The following is a 25,498-nucleotide window of genomic DNA, read 5'->3' as shown; positions in this document are numbered from 1 at the left end:
AATCAGGAATTTGGGATAAGACAGGAAAGTGAACTTGAGGATTGCCAGGTCAGCCATGATCTTATTAATTGGCAGCACAGGCTCACTGGGACAAATTACCTACCTCTAGTCCTGATAGTCTTGAGTGAAATAATAGCATTTTATAAATCACTGGTTAGATTCAGCTGGAATATTGTGAAAAATGTTGTGCACCACATTTTTGGAAGGTCGTAAAGACCAAGGAGGCTTCTGAGAAAGATACCAGGATTGAGAGAATCTTGTGGAAAGAGTGGGGATGTTGGATTTGCACTTGAGCACATTGAGGCGATAATGGAAAGATGTATTCCGAATTATGAGGCATATCAGTTGTCAAGAAGGAGAAATCTTTTTCATGACTGGGCGATTCAGTAACCAGAGGACACAAAGCCTTAATGGACAAAAGATTCAAAATAGTGGGCAAAGGGAATTTTCTTTTCAGATCTAATTAGAACATGTCATGCCAAGATTGTCTCAATAATAATAGTTGGGATTGCACTGCACTGAGATATGTATGAAATAATTCAAAATGAAACAACTTGATACTTCAAAACAAACTAAAGAGATAAAGGAAATGGAAAAACTGAAGGGCTATAGAGAATATCTGCAAAGTGTGTCAAATTAGGTCATTCTGTCATAGACTTGCCATGGGGAATTTGGGCTGAATAGCCTTACTCAGTGCTATAAGATTCTCCAAGTGAGTGACAATGAGCATTCTGTACAGAGTTTACTCAAGTTTATGCCTATTCCCTGTAAACCAGATTAAGACCTCAACTTGCTTTTAATGTAATTAGACTGACAACAAGAACATAGCAAATTTGCAATTAAATGTTCAGGTGCTGAAAAAAATAAATGTATAAAGGAACAGTATTACATGCTGCTGTTTAAGAATCAGAATAGCTCTCCTGCAATAAAAATATGTCATTACATCATTATTGATGCACCACAGTCTATAAAGAACATGTAGTTCAAATGTTCACTTTCCAAAAATCAGTATCATGACATCCAATTGCAAAGAACAGGCCAAGCACATGAAACAAACCAAGGTAAACATTTGAACTGACTTTGAAAGTTTGGAAGAGGAACCAAAAACAAAGGAAATTAGAGTGAGTAAAGAAACACGGTGTTCTTTACAATGATTGTCAGAGTTTTACTAACAAATGTTTATCTATTCTTGGGTGTGAGGGTCATTGGTAAGGTCAGTAATTATTGACATTTGTTAACTGCCATTGACAAGGTGGTGCTGAGCTACATTCTTAAATATCCATGAAGTGCAGATACACCCACATGAAGTGCTGTTAGGGAGAGAGCTCCAGGAATTTGACCCAGCAACTGCAAAAGGAACAGTGCCACAGATTCAAGTCAGCATGGTGCATGGCTTGGAGGTGAACTCACAGCTGGTGTGTCACCATGTACCTCCTGCCCCTCTCCATCCAGATGGCAGTGGCAATGAGTTTTGAAGCTGTTGTCAAATGACTTTGGCAAGTTACTGCAATGCATTTCTAAAATATTGTACATACTGTGGTTGCAGTGCACCCAGATAGCAATGCTGATAATCTTAGGAATGAATGAAAAAAATCTATCTTCAGCAGTTGCTTCCTCTCAAACCTGCACTGCTACCTCTGAAATGCAACCATCTCTTCTTCTCACTCATGTGTAGTCATCATTAATGAAATAATCCATGGCATTCTGTGGATGCTGAAATCTTGCTCTTTCAAGAATTTTATTTATTATGTGATTGAAGTAATTATCAAAGGCTTGCAATACCTTTTTAAAGTATCTGTGCTTTAAAGTATATGTGCTTAGTGAACTATCACTATCAGCTGTATTTCCAATTACGTATAAAAGTGTATTTATCTGTTCACCTTCAGATTTTGTATCCAATTTTGAAGCTGTTCTGTGTATCAGAAATTGTTTTCACCAATATGTCCAATTCTGTGTTCTATCTCTGAAACCACACAACACCAGCTTATAGTCCAACACGTTTAGTTGGAAGTACCAGCTTTCAGAGCACTGCTTCTTCAACAGGTAGCTGTGGAGCAGGATCATAAGACACAGAATTTATAGCAAAAGATTTCCGTGTCATGCAAGTGGAATGGTATATTGAACAAACCTAGTCATCACACAAACCTATGATTTTTAACTTGACCACCCCAGTCAAACACCAGCACCTCCACATCATGGCTATCTCTGTAATTAAGTCTTCTGAGCAATATTACCTCCACTACTATGCCTTCCTGTTATGATTAAAGATTTTACTTACTAAAGAAGCTTTATTTCACTCTATTGGCAGTTCTGTTCAGCTTTGCCGTTATTCTGGAAGTTTTTCCCATATTTTGCAGTTAAAATGAAGGCGTACCACCTTTTTTGATAGCGTTACTGTATGAATTACATTCCACACGGCTTTAAAAAATGCTTCCTGCTTTTCTCATGGTTACTTTCTGAATGATTCCCCCTTGTTGTGGTTTAAATAAATGATTCCCTCCTTTATCTTGTAGGATGGATTTCTTTATGAAGGATTTTTTGCCATTTCCACTGCCTGAATAAAGTTTCCTAATTTTTTTGCCCCCATTAAATAAGGTCAGCTTAGGTTTTTAACCTGTTGTTCATTATTGTGTTACTCACTGGCTTCACGATATCCCCGGTCTATGATTAATATCCCCTTGGATTAATGTTTTTTTCATGGCCCTTTGCTGCCATTTTTATAGCTGTGCTTCATGGTGCCTGTTTGATACACTTGCAATGCTTGATCTGTGCAGTATCATAGAATCCCTACAATACAGAAATAAGCATTTTACCCCTGACACTGACCCTTCAAGGAGCATTCCACCCAGACCCCCGTGCGTGCCCCCTACCATCCCTGTAACTCTGCATTTCCCATGGTCAATCCATCTAACCTGCACATCTTTGGACTGTGGGAGGAAACCAGAGCACCCGGCGGAAACCCACGCAGACACGGGGAAAATGTGTAAACTCCACACAGATAGTCGCCTGAGGCAGGAATCAAACTGGTCCCTGGTACTGTGAGGCAGCAATGCTAACACTGAGCAGTCATCCCAGTATATACTTTTCTAACTTCTTACTTTTCCTGTCTGGATTACAGCTCCATTTAAAGTTTCCCCTGGCCCACATGGGATTTTAAACTTACTCAAGGAGCCTCCGATATCTGTTCACTCAATGTTGATCCCTATGGACCACCACCTTGTGATGCTTTGGAGTTAGTTGTGCTCCTATTCCAGCAGGTCATTAACTCTCTTGTCCCTAAAAAGATCTGAAATGCTTTGACACTGCACTGAAGTACTCTTCCTCATTGAGGATTGCCTTGAAGATTTCTTCTGTAGGGCTCTTAGGTCTTTGGTTCTCCCCTGCTGCTGACTGTGCTGAATGAGCAGGTGGCTTTGAGCTGATTCTGAAGATCTGATATTCTTGCTCATTCTGTGCTTATCGGTGCAATCAAATCAAGTCCCCATCACTGCTGACCATGCTGTGACCTCGCCAGTTCAGTACACTGAGTGAGCTGCTGCTCATAATCAAGGTTGCTTTCATCAACCTCTTTAAGTGCAGGAAGCAACAGGGCCTGCTGATACAGAGATAGAGGAAAGCTACAGAACAATGGGTTTCTACTTCTGTTGCACCATTCTATGATGTCCTTTATTCATTATCTTTATTAGTTCATCCAACTTGTGCAGGTCAGGTGAATTGGCTAAGTTAAATTGCCCGTCGTGTTAGGTGAAGGGGTAGATGTAGGGGAATGGGTCTGGGTGGGTTGCGCTTCGGCGGGTCGGTGTGGACTTGTTGGGCCGAAGGGCCTGTTTCCACACTGTAAGTAATCTAATCTAATCTAAAAAAACTCCCTGCTGCCCAAATCCTTTTCTATGCCCAATCTCACTCGCCCAAGAATTCTGGGTTGCTTGATACAATTTAGGTTCTGGTGTTCCAATGCAACACATTTAACATTCACCTTCATGTTTAAATCCCTCCATTAGGCTCCCTTCCCTCATTCTGCTGCTTCCTCAAGCCCATAACCATCCCTGACAAAAGACTCTATTCTGCATATTTATTTACCTTTTTTTCTGCCATTTGATCAGAGCTAAATCTCTTCCAGAGGGTAAAGTGGAGGGCAGCAGAGACATAGAGTAGTTTGATGACGGACATCACAAATGTTTAGAAACAAGAATGGAGCAAGAGAGATAGCATGACAACGGAACTCTTGACAGGAATGTATCTAAGCGCCAGCCAGGTTAACATGGACTGAGAAACTTAAGATGGAACATGGAATCAGGGGATTGTTTCCATCAGATACTTACTGCCATATGTTTCATACGCAGCTGATCATAGTAATGAATCCTCCCGTTTTTTTGATTCAATGGATAACCAAATCCAGCAACATCAACTTCATCACAATAGTTCAGGCCCAACGTGACAGCTAAGAACCCAGTGGTTGGATGATTTCCTCTCTGTGGATGCAGAAACAACGTTATGTTGATATGTCTAACCAACCATTAACAGAATAAGAACAGAACATGAGAAAGAGAGAGTGAGGGAGAGAGAGAAAACAAAGTAGACCATCTGGGAAGAGGGTATTTTCAGCTGATAAAATGAGTATAAGAGACATAGCATGTTGACTGAACAGTCACGTACAAATGAAAATGAGATAATTGAAATGAAGAACCTCGAAAATAGAATAACAGTCCATTTGACAGGGACCTGGAAAAGCATACATTTCAAAAACATTCACCGTTAACCTATGACTAAAGGAGTGGGATTGCAGGTTTCTGGTCTCAATGAGGACAAAGGGTTTGAACATGTAAAGAGATCATGGTTTTGAGGTTCTGGGGAAGAACAAGTAGAAAACGAAGACTTGAAGGCAGTATGTGGAGAAAAAAAGATAATGCTCATTTATTCTGGTGCGAGCCGCAAATGACCAGATATAATGCATTCGGTTTGAAACTGGTGAAGGTGAGGATTAAATGCTTGAGCTCATTTCAAATGTAGGTGCTTCCACCGTGATTTGTGGCACAGACAGAATGGGCTGAATGGCCTCTTTCTGTGCAATTTATGTTACCTGCTTCTCTGCTTCAATGGCAATTTAACTGAATATTAGTTCTGTATCAGTCTACCACAACCCAGCAGGCATTAATTCTATCCTCCAACTTCATCCCTTCATCTAATCCCATTTCTTGCTGCATATTCGCCATAACCTCTGACCTTACCATCTTTGATGCTGAACGATCTGAAGCCAGTGATCTAAGGATTTAGTCTTTACCTTTCTGCCCTCACCTCAATAAAAATATCTCCAAGTCGATAATTGCGTGATATGAAAGAGGAATCCAGGCATTTTAAAAGCAGCAAGAGGAGATGATCAGAGGTTCTTGGGGATGCAATGAAATTGAATGTGGACAATTGTCAAGTCATTCACATTTAAAGGCAAAATCGGCAACTCACAAACTCCAGGCCAGATGGTGAAATATCAATGGTTGAGGTTTACAGAAACCCAGGTACCTCAGTAAACCAGAAGCTCAGAATGCCCACCTAGTGTGAGAGTAGCAACCAATACAAGCAACAGAAAGTTGGACTACAATAGACAAGAAAAAAAGAAAAAGAAAGTCAAAGCCGACACGGTGGCTCAGTGGTTAGCACTGCTGCCTCACAGCACCAGCATTCCAGGTTCAATCCCAGCCTCAGATGACTGTCTGTGTGGCGTTTTGCACATTCTCCCCAAGTTTGCGTGGATTACCTCCAGGTGCTCCGGTTTCCTCCCACAGTCCAAAGATATGCAGGTCAGGTGAATTGGCCATGCTAAGTTGTCCATAGTGTTAGGTGCATTGGTCAGAGGGAATGGGTCAGGTGGGTTACTCTTCGGAGGGTCAGTGTGGACTTGTTGGGCCGAAGGGCCTGTTTCCACACTGTAGGGAATCTAATCTAATCTAATCTCTCAAATTGGAAATAATTCTGGTGAGTCTGACCCTGATCATCAAAATGCATGGAATACACTGAGTGCAATGCAGAAAAGAGCTTTGTGTGAGATGTCCAAGCTATGAACTAAGCATGGAGAAACCTGCCCTTTTTGTCAGTGAAGGAAGGAATCTCTGAGGTTAATTCTAGAGATTTATAAGATCGTGTGCAATAAAGGAAAGGTAACTCCAGAATGTATTGTTGCAATTAATTGTAGGGGATGGTTTCAGGTTCAAAGATTTAAAGCAGTAAAAAGCTAAAGTTAAAATGTCATCAGGAAGATGTTCATTACAAAGAGAATCAAATCAAAACACTTTTAGAGATTGGGCAAGAAAACCTGGCATCCTTTAAGAATCAGTTGGAGTTTTTAGATACATTCTGGATGGATACACTTAAGGATGAATTGTAGCATCTTTGTTGTGATTAAAAGAAGTAGTGAGACATTTAGTGGTATTGCCAAAGGTTAGTCGAATGCTTACATCAATGCTGTCACAGTCTTTATTAATCCACTCTTGGACTCTTTGGCTCTCTGTTTCAATAAGTTTTTATAATTTTGTGTAATCTCCTCTTCATCTTATCTGAGCAGTCTTAAATGTTTTGCCCTCTCTCCTGTTATAACCTACATAACAGCTTCCCTTCTACTTGGCTATCAACCTTTACAATTATTTGCAAAACTCATTTTCAATTTATCTTTGGGACACCTCTTCAAAATTTGACACCTTCACTCAGGACAAGTGTCACAGCTGTATAGGGTCATACCTCCCAGTTTTGATCTAAGTCACACACCATCCTAATTTGGACAAGTAACTGCCATTCCTTCACTAGCATTGGATTAAAATCCTGGAGCATCCTCCCCAACTAGACAATGGGAGAAAATTTACCAGATTGGCTGCAGTGGTTCAAGAGAAGGTTTACCTTCACCTTCTCAGATTAATGAAGCAAGGAGAAGAAGTGTTAATGGTGAAGCAATGACCCACCATAACAATGAACTTTAAGTAAAACATCTTGTCTCTTCAGTGTTTTACTTTCCTTGTTCTTAGTCTCTAGGAAATGCATGAATGCATCTGGATGCTAAAATAAGTGCGTAATCTGCTCTGTCTTATATTAATACCTTTTTGCCAGGCTAATTACCTGTGCAATGTTTTCATGTTTAATAACACAGACTCAAGTTAGTTACATGTTCACATCAACAGAACACAAATTGTAGTCAAAGCTTCCAAATATAGTTTAGGCTAACAGTGCTGAGTAAGCACTGTCTTTCACCTCACAGCGAGGCTATGAAATTGGAAATGCCTTTTCCTAGGAACTGTTTTATTATGATTGTAATGATTATGATGATGATTATTATTATTCCACTTGCAATAAAATCCAATATCCCATTTGCTTTCCTAATCACTCGCTGCAACTGCACACTAACCTTTTGTAATTGAATCACCAGGGTACCCACATCCTTTTGCATTGCCCAGTTCTGCAACCTCTCCCGATTTACTTTCCCTGACAAAATGGATAGTTTAACAGTTTTGCACATTATACTCACTTTGCCAATTTTTGCCAAAGCACTTAACCTCAAGTCTTCATCTTGGTGGTATATTTTCTGACCTTACCTGCTGCATTACAGCTATGAGTACTTCCGTGTCTGTAAGGTGTTTTAGATCATGCTGAAATAATGAATGGTCTGCAACATATGCACATCTTTCTTTTCTTCTATGACCAAATGGAGAAAATCCTCAATTTCAAATTAAAGGCAATATTCTATAAACCTCAATAAACCCTTGTAATTAGAGGTTCCATGTGCATGGCATAGTGGCTCAGTGGTTAGCACTGCTGCCTCACAGTGCCAGAGATCCAAGTTCAATTCCACCCTCGGGTGACTGTCTGTGTGGAGTCTGCACATTCACCCCGTGTCTGCGTGGGTTTCCTTCGGGTACTCCGGGTTTCCTCCCACAATCCAAAGATGTGCAGGTTAGGTGAATTGGCCATGCTAAATTGTCCATAGTATTCAGGGATGTGTAGGTTAGGTGCATTAGTCAGGGGTAAATGTAGGGGAATGGGTCTGGGTGGGTTACTCTTCTGACGGTCAGATGTGGACTCTTTGAGCCAAGTGGCCTGTTTCCACACTGTAGGGATTCTAATCTGAAACATTCACACCATTCACTGAGTAAAGATGCTTCTCCTCAAATTTTTATGACTGTTCTGAACACATTTCTATGATACACCTTAAGAATTTTTTTGTATGTTAAAACTATTCTGACAAAATTGTTTAATTCCTCTCTGATAACAGGGGAAGTGCCAGAGGATCGGAGGATGGTTAATATGGTTCTGCCTGTTTACAGGGATAGTAAATATGAAGCAGGAAATTATAGACCAGTGAGTCTCACGTCACTGTTCGGGAAACAATTGGAGAAAGTTATGAAGGAGTGAATTAAAACCCACTTGGAAAGGCACAGTTTAATGAGGGATAGTCAGCATGGCTTTGTCAGAGGGAGAGCATGCCAAACAAATTTGTTCGAAATGTTTTGAAAACGTGAGCACGTTTGTGGATGAGGGAAGTTCAATTGATGCAGTTTATATGGATTTTTGCAAAGCTTTCAACAAGGTCCCACATTGGAGACTGATTGAGGAGGTTAAACAGATGGAATTCAGGGAAAGTTGGAGAATTGGATCAGAAACTGACGGAGTGATAGAACACAAAGGGTAGCGGTAGAAGTCTGTTTGAGTGACTGGAGGCTGGTATCCAGCGATCCAGGGAGCAATACTGGCACCATTATTGTTTGTTATATATGTAAGTGGAGAAAGTGAGGACTGCAGATGCTGGAGATCAGAGCTGAAAAATGTGTTGCTGGAAAAGCGCAGCAGGTCAGGGAGCATCCAAGGAGCAGGAGAATCGACGATTCGGGCATAAGCCCTTCTTCAGGAATCAAGAAGGGCTTATGCCCGAAACGTCGATTCTCCTGCTCCTTGGATGCTGCCTGACCTGCGGCGCTTTTCCAGCAACACATTTTTCAGCTATATATGTAAATGGTCTAGATGCAAATTTGCAGACAAAATCAAGATTGGCAAAGTGATTAATCACGAAAAAGATGGTTTTAGGTTACAGGAAGATATAGATGGGTTGGTCAGATGGGCAGATGAGTGGTAGATGTTATTTAACCTTGAAAAGTGTGAGGTGATGCACTTCCGAAGAAGAAACAAGATGCAGGAGTATTTAATAAATGGCAGGGCACTGGGTAGCTTAGAGAAACAGAGGGAGCTTGAAGAGATTATTCACAGGTCCCCAAAGTCAGCACAGCACATAAACAGGATAGTCAAGAAGACATATGGGACACTTGCTTTCATCAGTATAAGTGCAAGGTGATAATGATGGTGCTGCACAGTGTTGCTCAGGCGACAACTAAAGTACTGTGTGCAGTTCTGGTCGCCTCACTACAGGAAGGATGTGACAGCACTACAGGGGGTACAGAGGAGGATCACCAGGATGTTGCCTGGGATGGAGAAACTGAGGTAGAAGGAGTGACTGGATAGGCTTGGATTGTCTTCTTTAGAGCAGAGCAGACGGAGGGCAGACATGATTGAGGTGGATAAGATTATGAGGGGCATGGGTAGAGTGAAAATAGAGAGCAGCTGTTTGAGGGGTCAGTTATGAGAGGACATAGTTTTAGGGTAAGGAGCAAGAGATTCAGAGGGGATTTGGGAAGAAACGTTTTCACTCAGTGGGTAGAGGGAATCTGGAATGCACTGCCTGGGATGGTAGTGGAGGCTGTAAAACATTATAAATTTTAAAAAATATTTGGATGAGTAGTTCAAATATCATAACATTCACGGATATGGGACAAGTGCAGGAAATTGGGATCAGTGGTAGTTATATTGATGCAGACTCATTGGACTGAAGGGGTTTTTCTGGGCTCTATGAATCTATGAATCTATGATACATACACAATTCCAGCTTTATTAATGAAATGCATGTGAAAAATCTACAATCTAATGAACTTTCTATTTTTGAGATGGCCTGGTAGTACCTTTCCTAAGAATCATCACAACGACCTTTACAGATTAGAACAGAAAGTTCCCCTTACATGTTTAATCATGTCGGGTTGATTCAGCAATTTTGCCACGGCTTGATACATATAGTAGGGATTGAGTATTCGCACCCTGGCAGGATCCAAATTCTTTACAAAGGCTGGCCTTTTCCAGAATCCTGTTGTAATCTAGTGAGAAAAATATTTTGCAATCAGTGAAAGGTATTAAAGAGAAACGTTAAATCTGCACACAGAGGTAACCCTACTCCATCATTGTCTTCTATCCAAATATTTGAGTGCAACTGAAGCAGGAATCCAACCTTAACTTTTCATGATCCATTTCTCCAATGCCCTCATTCTTTCCTCCAACATGTGGCAAGAATTGTCAATCTGTCTATCAGCTGTGATATACTGTGCACCCCTCCAGATATTAGTGTGCACGGAGACCGTGGCAAGTGCATGGTGACCAATATCTGGCGTCCATCGAAGTTGATACCGGTGTTCCTGAATAACTCATTATTTGTTTCCTGCCCAAGATCAATGACCTTCTCTTCTCCACCTCGGGCCTTCTTCTCTCTGCTACCTTGAGACCTTGAAAGGTCCTCGTTACTTTGATGAGGGTGAATATTTCTCTTCCATAAACACCTCACAGCCATTAGTGTCACTGATTGCTGATGCTGCATGGTATGGTCAATAGAGCTCCAGATCAGGCTTATCCCACAGTGGGATAATGCCTAAGATTCAAACACAGCACATGGTGTTCCCAGTCTTTCATCTGAACTGGGTGGGTGTTTCGTTGCTGTTGTCCTTTGAAGAGCCTCGTATTACTCAAAAGTGAAGCCTCCTCCCTCACAAAACAAAACCCTACCCCACCCACTATGGATGTGGTCATGGCCATTTTTATTTCCGTTGGGCTACTGCTATCTACAGCACGATGGAAGGAAGCAGTGATTGCTCCTCACACAGTGAATCTCAAGCTCAACCTCTTACCCTTGTTAATCCCCCAAATGTACATATTCTTAACTTGGTATTGCTTCCCCTTAACCCCATCAATCTTGAACTTCCCCACATTCCCACCCAACCCACATATGTCAATCTTCATCTCCCCACTTTACACCCTCAACACCAGATATATTAAATTAAATGCCAGATACAGTTGTTCAGAAGTTGGATGCCAGGGTCCACGGATGGGGATTACATGTGGTTACTGTCTGTGGAGTGGTACCTGAGATGATTGTGCCAGGTGTCTTAGAAGGAAGCCCAGAGCGGCAGGTGACAACTGAAGTTACCAGATACCTGCTCCAACTTTCACATCAGGAATTATAGCCATCTAGTTTCTAACTGACCACTGGGAGAATGGGAAACTGCAGGCAAGTGAGGGAAAATAACATAGAAATGAGATATTAATGCACGCTAACACATGCAAAGAGGCCTCTCACCATTACTCATCCAAATCTCATCTCACCACTAAACACTTGATTGGTCATACCTGCACACACACATCATGGCTGCTGGGGAAATATAAGCACTACGCAGTTAGGTGGTAGTGTAGGGGATTTTGAGAAGCTCATCGCTGGTTATCAGACACAATTGTCTGAACTTCCTCAGCGCTGCCTGCATCTTTCGGAACTGGGGAAATTCTGCCTTTGGTGCAGCATTGATGGAGTGCTGCATTGGCAGAGGTGTTGTCTTTTAGGTGAGATGTTTAGCTGAGATCCTATCTCCTCTATTGGGTGAACGTAAGGGATCCCACTAGCACTCCTTTCACCAGATCTGGGGAGTTCTCATTGCCATCCCTGGTCAATACTTGCTCCTCAACCACATCACTAAAACAAATAATCCTAGCTGTCTTGTGCAGCTTCTGCACCAAGTGGCTGCAAACTTTCTTCAATTATTGTAGTTATTTCAGAAGTGCTCTTTCTCTGTAAAATGTAGTTAGAATACTTTAAATCATGAACGCCTCAATATGAATGCAAGTCTTTATCTCAGGTTTGCTCCTGCTGTTCTGCGGAGAAAGTGAGGTCTGCAGATGCTGGAGATCAGAGATGGAAATGTGTTGCTGGAAAAGCGCAGTAGGTCAGGCAGCATCTAGGGAACAGGAGAATCGACGTTTCGGGCATTAGCCCTTCTTCAGGAAGGGCTTCCTGAAGAAGGGCTAATGCCCGAAACGTCGATTCTCCTGTTCCCTAGATGCTGCCTGACCTGCTGCGCTTTTCCAGCAACACATTTCCATCTCCTGCTGTTCTGCTTCAATTTCTGGTCTCCAAGATATGTGTGATTCTGACCTCTTCTGAGTGAGCAATCAAATGATAGAGTAGAGTAGCTTTTGAGTGAGGGGTGTGTGCGGTCTTCCACAATGCTCTTAGCCTTTCAGATGCAGCGTGTGATGTAAATGTCTGTAGTGGAGGGAAGAGAGACCCCGATGACCCTCTCAGCTATCCTCCCTATCTGTTGTAGGGTCTTACAATCCAAGACGGTGCAATTCCTGAACCAGGCAGTGATGCAACAGCTCAGGGTACTCTCAATGAACCTTCTTGAGAGTGTGATGAGGAAGGGGGGTGGGAGTTGGGCTTTCTTCAGTCTACACAAAGAGTGGAGATGCTATTGGGGTTTCTTGGCTATGGAGCTAGTGTTGAGGAACCTGGTGAGATTCTCAGCCAGGTGGACGCCAAGAAATTTGATTCTCTTCATTATCTCCACATGGGAACTGACGATGTCCAATGGAACGTGGTCGCTCTGTGCCCTTCTGAAGTCAACAACCATCTCTTTCATTTTGTCCACGTTCAGAGACAGGTTGTTGGCTCTGCATCAGTCTGGTAACGGCTGCACCTCCTGTCTTTATGCTGATTCATTGTTTGTGCTGATGAGACCTACTACAGTCCTATAGTTGTATCATCAGCAAACTTGATGTTGTAATTAGACCTTTGCATTTCTGTATAGTCGTGCGTCAACGGGGTGAACAGCAGTGGACCGGGTACACAGCCCCCTCCATTCCAACAGCCCCCTCGCTCAGTGTGATGGTGTTGGAGATGCTGTTCCCAGTCCAGACTGACAGAGGTCTCCCAGTCAGGATGTCCAGCAACCAGTTACACAGGGAGATATTTTACTCAGATTTCCAATCAGGTGCTGAGGAACGATTGTGTTAAATGCAGAACTGAAGTCTATGAACAGTAATCTGACGTAGCTGTCCTTCTTCTCCAGGTGGGTGAGGGTCAGATGGAGGATAGTGGAAATGGCATCATTTGTTGAGCGATTGGGACAATACGTGAACTGCAGGGTGTCCAGTGAGGGGGGCAGCAGGGTCTTAACATGCCTCATCATGAGCCTCTCAATACACTTTATGATGATGGGTGTAAGTGCAGCAGAGTGGTAGTTGTTGAGACAGGATGCTGAAGACTTTTTTTTTAGATTAGATTAGATTACTTACAGTGTGGAAACAGGCCCTTCGGCCCAACAAGTCCACACCGACCCGCCGAAGCGCAACCCACCCATTCCCCTACATTTACCCCTTTACCTAACACTACGGGCAATTTAGCATGGCCAATTCACCTGACCTGCACATCTTTGTGACTGTGGGAGGAAACCGGAGCACCCGGAGGAAACCCACGCAGACACGGGGAGAACGTGCGTGGGTTTCCTCCGGGTGCTCCGGTTTCCTTCTTCAGTACTGGGATAATGGTCACGGCCTTGAAGCTGTGGTGCAGCTCAGGGAGATGTTGAAGATGTCTGTGAGAACATTCCTCTGAGTACTCTGCCAGGGATGTTGTCTGGTCCATCAGCCTTACGTGGGTTGACTCTGCATAGGGTTTTCCTCATGTCATTGAGAGGGGGGTGAACGTCCTTGCTGCCACGTCATTTTAAACCTCAAACCATGCATTGAAGGTGTTCAACTCATCCGGGAGGGAGGCAAATCACCAACGCTGTTTATTCCTCGGAGTTGATGGAATCACCGTCTGTTGCCACCTCCCTGAACGTGCACCAGTCAGTGCGCTCAAAACAGTCTCGAAGAGCAGAAATAGCTCCTGCCGGCCAGGTTTTCACCTGCTTCCGAACCGGTCTGACATGTCTGACGAATGGGCTGGGATTAGCATAACAAAGATGTGGTCTGAGGAGCTGAGGTGGGGCAGGGCTCTACCTTGTATGCGTTGGGGATATTTGTGTAAACCAGATCCAGCGTGTTCTCCCCTATCATCGCAAAGTCCACATGCTGATGGAACTTAGGGAGCACAGTCTCAAGATTCACATGGTTGAAATCTCCAAAAACAATAAACAATCCATCAGGGTATGTGTTCTGCAGTCCACTAATAGCCCCATACAGTTCACAGAGTGCCATCTTAGCAATAGCACTGGGAGGAATATAAACCCCGACTATAAGGACAGCAGTGAATTCAGTGGCAAATAAAATGGTCTGCATCTAACAGCCAGAAATTCCACCAGTGATGAGTAGTAACTGGAGACTAGCATGGAGTCTCTGCACCATGTGTTGATGTAGACACACAGACCCCCACCCGAGACTTACTGCACAGATCTGCATTTCTGTCGCCGCAAAACAAGGCAAGCCCACCTAGCTGGATGACGGTGTCTGGAATTCTGTCACTGAGTCATGTTTCCATGAAAACAATGACGAACTCACATTTGCCGCAGGGAGTAGTCATTGGAGAGCAGAATGGATGGTAGAGCTGTCCGGCTAGGGCTTGTTTTTTAGCTTACCACAGACTCCTGCACGCATACGCGCCTCAGTCTCCTTACACACCGCTTCCGGCATCTCAACACCTGGCTACTGGCATCAGGTGAGGCCGAGGACAGAAGGCCTGGTCTCCGCAGCAAGCCGAGAACTCCTGCATGCTTACCCCGCTTCCTCCTCATTGCACACCGCTTCCGACGTCGCAACACCCGGCTACTGGCATCAGGCAAGACCAAGAACTAGAGGCCTGGTCTCCACAGGAAGCTGAAATCGCATAGCTCCTTCTCCGTTCAGGTATGTTTTCAGCCAGTTCCTATTCTGTAATAGTGTCTGCAAATACCGGGTTTCCTGTTCCTCCTGGAATTAAGTAGCTCAGGGTGTAGGTTTAGGGTGTAGGTTTGCTCGCCAAGCTGTAGGTTTGATATCCAGACGTTTCATTACCTGGCTAGGTAACATCATCAGTGGCGATCTCCAAGTGAAGCAAAGCTGTTGTCTCCTGCTTTCTACTTATATGTTTGTCCTGGATGGGGTTCCTGGGATTTGTAGTGATGTCACTTCCTGTTCATTTTCTGAGGGGTTGATAGATGGTAACTAGATCTATGTGTTTGTTTATGGCGTTGTGGTTGGAGTGCCAGGCCTCTAGGAATTCTCTGGCATGTCTTTGCTTAGCCTGTCCCAGAATAGATGTGTTGTCCCAGTCGAAATGGTGTTTTTTTTCATCCGTGTGTAGGGCTATGAGGGAGAGATGGTCGTGTCTTTTTGTGGCTAGCTGGTGTTTGTGTATCCTGGTGGCTAACTTTCTTCCTGTTTATCCTACATAGTGTTTGTGGCAGTCCTTGCATGGAATTTTGTAGACGACGTTGGTTTTGTCCATGGGTTGCACTGGGTCTTTTAAGTTTGTTAGTTTTTGTTTGAGAGTGTTGGTGGGTTTGTGTGCTACTAGGATTCCGAGGGGTCTTAGTAGTCTAGCTGTCAGGCTAAGCAAAGACATGCCAGAGAATTCCTAGAGGCCTGGCACTCCAACCACAACGCCATAAACAAACACATAGATCTAGATAGCATCTATCAACCCCTCAGAAAATGAACAGGAAATGACAAACCCCAGGAACCCCATCCAGGACAAACATATAGATAGAAAGCAGGAGACAACAGCTTCGCTTCACTTGGAGGTCGCCACTGATGATGTTACCTAGCCAGGTATTGAAACGTCTGGATATCAAACCTACAGCTCAGCGAGCAAACCTACACCCTAAACCTCAACCTGAGCTACAAACCATCACAAGCCTTGCAAAAATTAAGTAGCTCTTAGTCCGGAGAGGCACTGTGAGCTGCTGCCGCATTGCCACCTTGGATTTCTTTTCGAATTGAATTTAAAATGGAAATGCCTGCATGGGTTGATATTGGAACTGACTGTGTGGGAGTGTATTGGTAATGTCTGTTGGGGGTCGATGTTATAATGGAACTGTTTATCTGCATAGTGGAAATGTTCTATTGAACATATAATGGAAATTATAGATTAGAACCAGAAAGGAGTGGGGAGGCTAAGGTGGAAAGTTGCTGAATTCAGGGGCAGCAACCTGATTTGCAATGACCCTGTTACCACATAAAGTGATATTAATATCCCTCAAACAGCAAGCTGCCTGCACATGTTCATGAGTTTTGGATGCAGCCCAGAAGTGAACACACTGTCGAGTGGCTGCCCACCTGAACTGAGGGACCGCATTCATGCGAGACTAGCATTATGTGGAGTGAATGTGCCTAACTACAGCCAGACTGAAACCCTTATAGGAGAGGGAAAATAGAGGAGAGATTGCATTCTGGTTGCAGTAAGGGTTCAACCTGTTTGAACAGTCTTCAGAGAAGAGCTTAAAAGATGCAACATGCTGTAGAAGGCACCCTGATGCAGCAGGTAGACTGAACAGGGAGCCAGGCAGAACCTTGGAACATGTGCTGGGAAGGCTAGTGGGAGCAGGGGTACAAGGCATGAATAACACCAGCATAGCCCAACAATGTGGAAGCTACAAGAGGTTTGATGATCTTGCACAAGTGGTCAAGGTTAGAGAGTGCAATGGACATTGCCCGGCATACAGACATTTCCATTACACATTCACGGAAAAATCCATTTTGCTATCACACAAGACTAATCTTTGTTCTTCAATCAGGACAGTTCATGGCTGTGTAATTTTGACTTGGGAAAGAAGATTTTGGGTTGGGGCAATGATGGAGAATGGGAGAGGCACAGGTGAAAATGGGGGCAGCTGGCCCGAGAAAGAGAAAGGAGACTGCTAGGAGCAGAGATGAGCTGGGTCAAATACCATTTTGTCTCAAACGTTAACCAAGTAATAAAGCAAGAATCAGCCCCATCCACCCCTCCTACCCTCCTCATGCTTCATCCAAACCAAGCCATTGGCTGACTGACTGATGCACTGAAGTTGAAATGCTATTGCAATTGTGGGGTTTTGGGGGTGGGGGTGAGGGGGCGTGGTGGGGGGGGGGGGGCTGGAATTGAAGAGTCAATCGGAACATGATCTGAAATTCGGAATGAAGATCATTCTTCAGTATCCAGCAGAGAAATGCTAGTCTAATGATGACTGTTGTAAAAACTCATCTGATTCTGACAATCTTCAATTGTCAGAAAAGCCATATGGTTCACTAATGTCCTTTAGGGAAGGAAATCTTCCATCCTCACATGGTCTGGCCTGCATATGACTTCAGACCCACAGCAAGAGGTTAACTCTTAACTGCTCTCTGGAATGGCCCAGCAAGGCACACAGTTGTATCAATCCCTACAAAGTCTCAAGAAAGAAATCAAACCAGACTGATCACCTGGCACCAACTTAGACAGCGGAATAGACAATGGTAGACACAGCCCTGCCGAATCTGCAAAGTCCTTCTTGCTAACATCTGGGGGCTAGTGCCAAATTGGGAGAGCTGTCTCACAGAGTAACAGCTTGTCAGTCACACTAATGAAATCATAGGGCGGCATGGTGGCTCAGTGGTTAGCACTGTTATCTCACAGCACAGGAATCTGGATTCAAATTCATTTTCGGGTGACTGTTTGTGTGGAGTTTGCGCATTCTCCCCGTGTCTGCGTGGGTTTCCTCTGGGTGCTCCAGTTTCCTTCCACGGTCCAAAGATGTGCATGTTAGGTGAATTGGCCGTGCTAAATTGCCCATAGCGTTCAGCAATGTGTAAGCTAGGTACATTACTCAGGGTAGTGGAATGGATCTGGGTGGGATACTCTTCGGAGTGGACTAGTTGGGCTAAATGGCCTATTTCCACACTCTAGGAATTCTATGAATCTATGAACATATGGGACGTACAAACACCTGGCAATGACCATCTCCAATAAGAGACATTCATCACTGAATCCATACGATCAATATTTCTGGGCTTACCATTGATCAGAAACTCAACAGGACCTCATCCTGTAAACACAGTGGCAAAAAGAGCAGGTCAGAGGCTAGGAATATTGTGGTAAGTAACTTACTTCCTGACTCCCCATTTACAAGGCACAAGTCAGGAGTGTGATGGATTACTCCCCACTTGCCTGGATGGGTGCAGCTCAAACAACATTCAAGAAGCTTGACACCATCCAGGACAAAGTAGCCAGTTGATTGGCTCCACATTCGCAAGCATTCACTCCCTCCACCACTTACACTCAGTAGCAGCAGTGTGTACTATCTACATGGTGCACTGCAGAAATTCACCAAAGACTCTGAGGCAGAATCTTCCAAACCCACAACCACTTCCATCTGGAAGGACATGGGAGCAGATACATGGGATTCTATGCAGGAATTCTATGATAGGAAATCACCACCTGCAAGTTCCACTCCAAGCCACTCAAGCACCACTAATCCAGAATTTGGAAACATATTGCTGTTCCTTCACTTGTTACTGCGTCAGTATCCTGGAATTCCCTCCCTGATGGCACTGTGGGTCTACCTACAGCATTTGGGCTGCAGCAGTTCAAGAAGGCAGCTCACCACCACCTTCTCAAGGACAAGTAGGGACGGGCAATAAAATGCTGACCCAGCCAGAAATATCCACATCCCACGAGTGAATAAAAAAAACTTACCCACTAAAATCAATTCAATTCAGCCTTTAACATTTTAACTTATCGAGCATTGTTGGGCATTTTGGGGACAGAGTCCTGAATGCCATATTCTTTGATTTGAAAGGTTTTGTCTTGATTTCATGCACAGAGGTTATAACACAGAACTAGCTCAAACAGTCCAATAATCTGAACTGGAGTCCCAGGTTCGATTCCTGCCTTGGGTGACTGTCTGTGTGAAGTTTGCACATTCTCCCCGTGTCTGTGTGGGTTTCCTCTGGGTGCTCTGGTTTCCTCCCACAATCCAAAGATGTGTGAATCAGGTGAATTGGCCATGCTACATTGCCCGTAGTGTTAGGTGAAGGGGTAAATGTAGAGGAATGTAGGGGTATTGGGCGACACGGTGGCACAGTGGTTAGCACTGTTGCCTCACAGCGCCAGAGACCCGCGTTCAATTCCCACCTCAGGCAACTGTCTGTGTGGATTTTGCACATTCTCCCCGTGTCTGCGTGGGTTTGCTCTGGTTTCCTCCCACAGTCCAAAAATGTGCAGGTTAGGTGAATTGGCCATGCTAAATTGCCCATAGTGTTAGGTGAAGGGGTAAATGTAGAGGAATGGGTCTGGGTGGGTTGCTCTTTGGAGGGCTGGTATGGACTTGTTGGGCCAAAGGGCCTGTTCCCACACTGTAAGTAATCTAATCAAATCTAAATTGCCCATAGTGTTAGGTGCATTAGTCAGAGAGAAATGGGACTGAGTGAGTTACTCTTCAGAGGATTGGTGTGGACTGGTTGGGCTGAAGGGCCTGTTTCCACACTGTAGGGAATCTAATCTAATCTTTATGTCACAGAAACGTTTTCTCTGTTTCCATGATCCTCACCCCCAGCCTTTAAGCAGCTCTTTCCTTTCCCTTTCCTGCATATTCTCATCTAGTTTTCTTTGAAATGCAGCTCAGTGACTTATCTCAGTCATTTCCTCTGACAGTGAGTGAGGTAATATCATTAAGCATTTCTGCGGCTTAAGACATCTGAAAGCAGAAGGCAAGCCTCGTGCAAAATGTTAACATTTATTGCAAACACATAAAGGCAAGAGCTTCATAAGAGCCTTCTTCCATCAGGTTGCAATCTGATTTTGTCATGACACAGCTGCTTATGCTTATGGTGAAAGTGAGAACTGCAGATGCTGGAGTCAAAATTAGAGTGGTGCTGGAAAAGCACAGCAAATCAGGCAGCATCCGAGGAGCAGGAAAATTGACGTTTCGGGCAGGAGCCCTTCATCAGGAAGCTTATGCTTATGCTCAGTCGCTCAAGTTTGAGGTACAGTTAACCACCTGATCTGCAGTGACTATCACATGCATTTATTTCAGTCATATGTGGGATCACCAACCCATTTATTTGTCCTGCCTATTTCTTCTTGGAGTTACCTGACCTCCAATACCAATGTGACTGAGTCAGAATGCATTGTTTTGTAAACGGTGGGCTGCAAATTCACTACATCATTTATCAGAATAAGGCCCCCGAACAATTGAGCTTTTGCAGGAAAGGTTTAGCTGCAACTCTTAACCATTTTGTGAACACAATACAGAAGCACCACATAGTAATTCTGAATGGCTTTGGTCTGGATGTAGCTGGTGTGAACCATTACAGTTTCAATCCAGGATACCTACTTTTGTCTCATTGTACACGATCGCCTTCAACCAGTGAATGTCGACTGTCTTAAATGGTACGAGCACAAAGAGTGTATCAAGATTGTTTTCAACGGTGGGATCTTCAATTGTTGATTCCGGGTAAAAGATCCTAAGGGTTGTTTTGTTTCCAACATCCTTCTCATAGCCTCTCACTGGAGCATTGTTTAATCTAGAAACAGAAAACATTAAGACACCAGTTCAAAAGTAATTATTATGCCCAATTAAACATTCCATTTTAAATGATTTTAATCACATTGACTTTTATATGGATTTATAAATTGCATTTTCAACTTTACTTAGGTGATTTTATTACTATAAATCTCCAATGAGTACCTATCATTTAGAGCAATAACTCTTCCCTTTTGAAAGATTGACTCATTGATAAGTGATAGAACGATGGACATCACTGTCACCAGCATTCCAATGACATCATTAGACTTTCCCCAACTGAAATGCTTGAGTATTCCCATCAACCCTGATGTCACCATCTCATCATGTACTTCGGTCCTATCTTTTACATAGAATTCCATATAGCATTCACAGCACAGAGGCCATTTGGCCCAACTGTTCCCCACTGCTCTACAAGTCCCTCCTCTATCAAAAGGAAACATATCAAAACAACCTTCTATTCATTTTTCCATCATGTACTTTTCTAGATTCTGCCTTAAATGTATCTACATTATTCTTTTAAACCACTCTTCATGGAGGCACATTCCATATTCTCATCATTCCTTGTGTAAAATTCCCTTTGAATTCTTGATTACGGATTATAAGGAACAGTTCTTCGTTGAACCTACTAATATCATTTGATTAAATGGCTTCCCTTGGCAGTATTCAGCAAGATTAGTTTTGCTCCCAGTTGGCACTTGATGAGGAGTGATCTTCCTCACATCTGTGAGTTTCAGTCTTAACCCTCATCTGTGACCTCCCAATTTCGAACAGACACCTTTACTGTCAGTTTGGCAACTTGTTGATGGACAAGTCGACATTGTAACTGGCAGCTGAAAGGGAACATTCTATTTGGCGATTGAAACTGAAAAGCGACAGTGTTGGTATTTGAAGTGGGAAAGGAAAGTGCCAAGCGGCCAGCATGAATTTCAGCCAGGTTGTGAGATTATTTGTCACAGCCCATGGGAATAATGGTGAAGCAAATTGAGCACAGGAAAGGAAACCTGTATCTATGGATAATCATTAGGAAGTTTGTGTGATAAGAGGTGGGACATCAATGTGATTGGCATTACATCCAGGATCAACTTATAGCGCAGTAAGAAATCAGATGATCCTTCCAAGATTAATAAGCTTAGTTAAATTTTACATCTTTCAAGCATTCTGCTTAGCCCTACTAGAACCATCAGCTTCCAATCCCTCCCTTCCCTGCTTGTCTCTATAAATCCACACAGAACACTTCAGAGTACTTCATTCCATTTGCCTTTGTACATTCAGAGAATGCATATAATATTTTAGAATTCGCGCTGATTTTTAAATTATTTTTATTTTTATTCTTTTATCAATTTTGAACTGCAAGCTTGAGATGCCTTGGGAACTTTGGGACAGCTTGAGGTAAATGGAAAAGAACAGACCAAACAAGCTTCGTTTATTTGTGAAGTCAGGCCTAGAGGCTAATGTCGGGCTGACTTCTGTTTAAAGGGGTTCCATTCCCCAAGAAGTGTAGCATGTTTAAGCCTATAGCAGAAATTCAGCTATTGAGGAGGTCAATATCTGGGAGTTGGTTCCGGCAAGTCTGGAAGAGACTCTATGTTCAAGCAGATGACAGTTGTTGAATGGTGACTAACCCCTCAGGGACAGTCTATCAGTCTATCAGGGCAGAACCAGAATTAAAGTTACTTATTTGACTGATGTTTTCTGAGAGATGGTTCTGGGTTGCTGCTGAGACAACATGAAGCTTTGAAAGCTCCTTACCTAATTTATGACACCAGCTTCCTGAAGTCCAGATGAAAGCTGAGTTGGACATAATTCTGGCTTTGCCTGGGTGAACTCAGAAAGTGACCCTGATCAACACTTCAAAAAAGTAACCAAGGAGTTCACATTTATCCCTCAGAGACAACACATATTGAAAGTTATTTAAGTAATCTGGCCAGTTTTGATATTTTCTTTTCTTCATGCCAACTGTGTTTGTCTGTTTGTCTTTTGTTTTGTGATTGGGGGCCTGAAAACAAATGTTTTGGGTTTAAAGCACCAACATTAATTAGCTGACCATGTTGTTTAACTTTATTTCTGCTGAAGTTATTGTGTGTTTAACAAATGGTTAAGTTTTTTTTGTTTAAGATACAAAAACATTGAATGGAAATTAATTATTTGCAAAGTCTGGGGTGATTATTCAAAAGACTGATGAGGAACCATTGCAGTGACTATTCTGAAGTCTTTGATGGCTTGATTTTACTGTATTGCAAATACAGAGGTAGAAAGGCTGATTTAGTTTGACTTTCTATCTCCATGCCATAGCAAAATTTGACACCAACCACAAATGAGAACATTTATTGATTAATTAAAAAGTTTAGTTTGAAGCAGCATCTGAAATGGGAGAAAGAGGTGGTGAGGCAGAGTATTTTAGTATTTCAAGTCCAATATTTAAGGCCGAGACAACTGAAAACATGGTTGGCAATGTTGAAGCCATTAAAAATGCAAGGGGTGAAAATTGGAGATGCACAAAGTTCTTGGATGATTGCAAGGATGGAGGAGATAACAGAGATAGTCAGACTAAAGACCTCAAAGACATTTGTAAATGACTGGAGGGATTTCAATATTGAGAGATTGCTTCATCCAGACCCAGAGAGAAGAGGGAAGCTGATTGAATGTGTCTTAACTGATGCAAGTTAAGATGCATGTCAAATAATTTTAATCTGTTCAAGTTTGTGGAGATAAGAGGTCAGCAAACAGGGCTTTAGAATGATAGGCAACAAAGGCAGAGGTGAGGATTTCAGCAGCGGGTGAGCTGTGCAAGGCAGGAGCGAATATACGATTGGAAGCTCAGCCCATGGCCCAAAAGGAAGGCAAGGTTATAGTTTCTGATTCAACCTCAGACAGCTAATCAGAGCAAGGGGTAGCATCAGTGACTAGAAAATGGAATCTTTGTTGTTGGAGGGATCAACATCTTTCTAACATATAATTGCAATATATTTATTTTCATCCAACACCAATATCAATTAATCAGTATAAAGAGACAATGGATTGTCCAAAGGAAGTGGAGCTCTTGCAGTCAATTTACATGCAAAGCCTGACAGTTCAGATGATAGTGCTGGCAGGTAGCCTACAGATGAGAAATAGGAGATTGCAAAGGATAGATCCTTGGGCGACTCCAGAGATAACAATGGTAGGGCAGGAGGAGAAGTCATTTGAGGAGCCTCTTTGGTTACAACTAAACATAGAATTAAGGAGTCCAACCCAGATGGACAACAGGGGAGTGGAATTGGAAAAAAGATGATGTGGTCAACCAGACAGGCTGAGGATGATGATGGGGGCTAATTTATTAAAAATATGGGTGTCACTGGCTGGGCCAACATTTATTCCTAACTGCCCTGAAGAATGGGAGATTGAGCTGCTTTCTTAAACTATTGCATGTCAGGACTGTTAGGAAGAGAGTTCCAGGGTTTTGACCCAATGACAATGAGGGAGTAACAATATATTTCTCAAGCCAGAATGATGTGTACGTTGGAGGGGACCTTAAAGGTGATGGTGTTCCCATGTGTCTGTTGGCTTTGTCTTTCTAGGGCATGAGTTTGTAAGGTACTGACAGAAGAACCTTGGCAAAGTATTGCAATGGATTTTGTAAATGGTACACACTCATGCCATTGTGTGATGAAGGAAGCGCTAGCTGAGGTTGTGACTAGGCTCCTAGTGAAAGAGGTCCTGGATGATCTCAAGTTTCTTGAGTGTTGTTGCACCCATCTAGGCAAGTGGAGAGCGGCTAGTAGATGGTGAACAGGCTTTGGGGATATCCCATGTCAAAGCAGTCACTTTCACCTCACCTCTCGAGTTAAGCTCTTTTATGAGATTTGGACCAAATCTGTAAAAAGGTCAAGATCTATATGAGATGAGATGAGGAGCTGAGTCACTCCCCTAGAACTCCCAGCTTCTGAACTTTCTTATAGCCAGAGGAGGTCCAATATAGTCTCTAGTTAATGGTAACCTCAGGTATGTTCATAATCCTGGATTCAGTGATGGTAAATCCATTGACTGTCAAAGGACAATGGTTAGATTCTTTCTTGTGGGAAATGGTCATTGCCTGGCATGTGTGTGTATGAATGTGACTTATCACATGTTAACATAAACCTGGATGTTGTCTACGTCTTATTGCATATGGACACAATATAATGAGTGGTGCTGAACACTACATAATCAACAGTGAATATCCCCATTTCTGATTTAATGATGAAGGGAAGGCCATTCCCAATAAGCTTGTGCATGACCCACATTAGCTCATATTGTGTATACTTCAAATGGAGCTCCAGTGCATCAATACATTTATTTCCCAAGCATTAATGGTTTTGTGTTAATTTTTCCCTCTGGGTTGATGAAACACCTGAAGATGGCTAGGCCTAGGAGTCTGCCTTGAGGAACTCCTCGTGCTGTGGTGACCTGACGCTGAGATGATTGACCTCCACAACCACAACCACCTTCCTATTTGATTGGTGTGATTCTAATCAGCGAAGAGTTTTCCCTCTGATTTCCATTGACTCCAGTTTGCTAGGGGCTCCTTGGTACCACACTGATTAATCCCAAGGCTTGATATCAAGGATAATCACTCTCACTCACCTTTTGACTTCAGCTCTTTTGCCTCTATTTGGATCAAGATGTAATGACATCAGTATCTGAATGACCTGAGCAAAATGCTAATTTGCAGAAGTGACCATTTTAGTCCCACTTGATGGCATTGCTGATGACCCTTGCCACCTATTTGCTAATGATCTTATCTGGTAGTAATTAACAGAGTTCAGTTTGTCCTGCTTCTTGAGTTTAGGAGATACCTGAGCAATTTCCTATATTGCCAGATAGATGTCAGTCTATGAAAATGACATTGTGACATGGTCATCATAGAATGCCAACAGTGTGCCCTTTGGCCCAACAAGTCC

At 43.0% G+C, this 25,498-nt stretch overlaps 1 protein-coding gene across 3 annotated transcripts in view; it reads right to left on the bottom strand.

Moving 5' to 3' along the window:
• LOC122540555 (CMP-N-acetylneuraminate-beta-galactosamide-alpha-2,3-sialyltransferase 4-like) overlaps positions 1–25,498 on the bottom strand; it is a 110,511-nt gene that overhangs the window by 5,585 nt on the left and 79,428 nt on the right. For all 3 annotated transcript variants that reach the window (XM_087976492.1, XM_043676422.2, XM_087976493.1), the window contains 3 exons: positions 20,388–20,577; positions 10,044–10,175; positions 4,323–4,472 (listed from right to left, as the gene is read on the bottom strand). In XM_087976492.1, the coding sequence (XP_087832618.1) occupies positions 4,323–4,472; positions 10,044–10,175; positions 20,388–20,577 (472 nt within the window). The remainder of the gene's footprint in view (positions 1–4,322; positions 4,473–10,043; positions 10,176–20,387; positions 20,578–25,498) is intronic.

Source organism: Chiloscyllium plagiosum, unplaced genomic scaffold (assembly GCF_037043375.1).
Source record: "Chiloscyllium plagiosum isolate Xiang-an unplaced genomic scaffold, Cpla_swu_hap1 HiC_scaffold_29, whole genome shotgun sequence".
NCBI lineage: Eukaryota > Metazoa > Chordata > Chondrichthyes > Orectolobiformes > Hemiscylliidae > Chiloscyllium > Chiloscyllium plagiosum.
The sequence above is the reverse complement of the archived record's forward strand: the minus strand, read 5'-3'. Positions and strand labels throughout refer to the sequence as shown.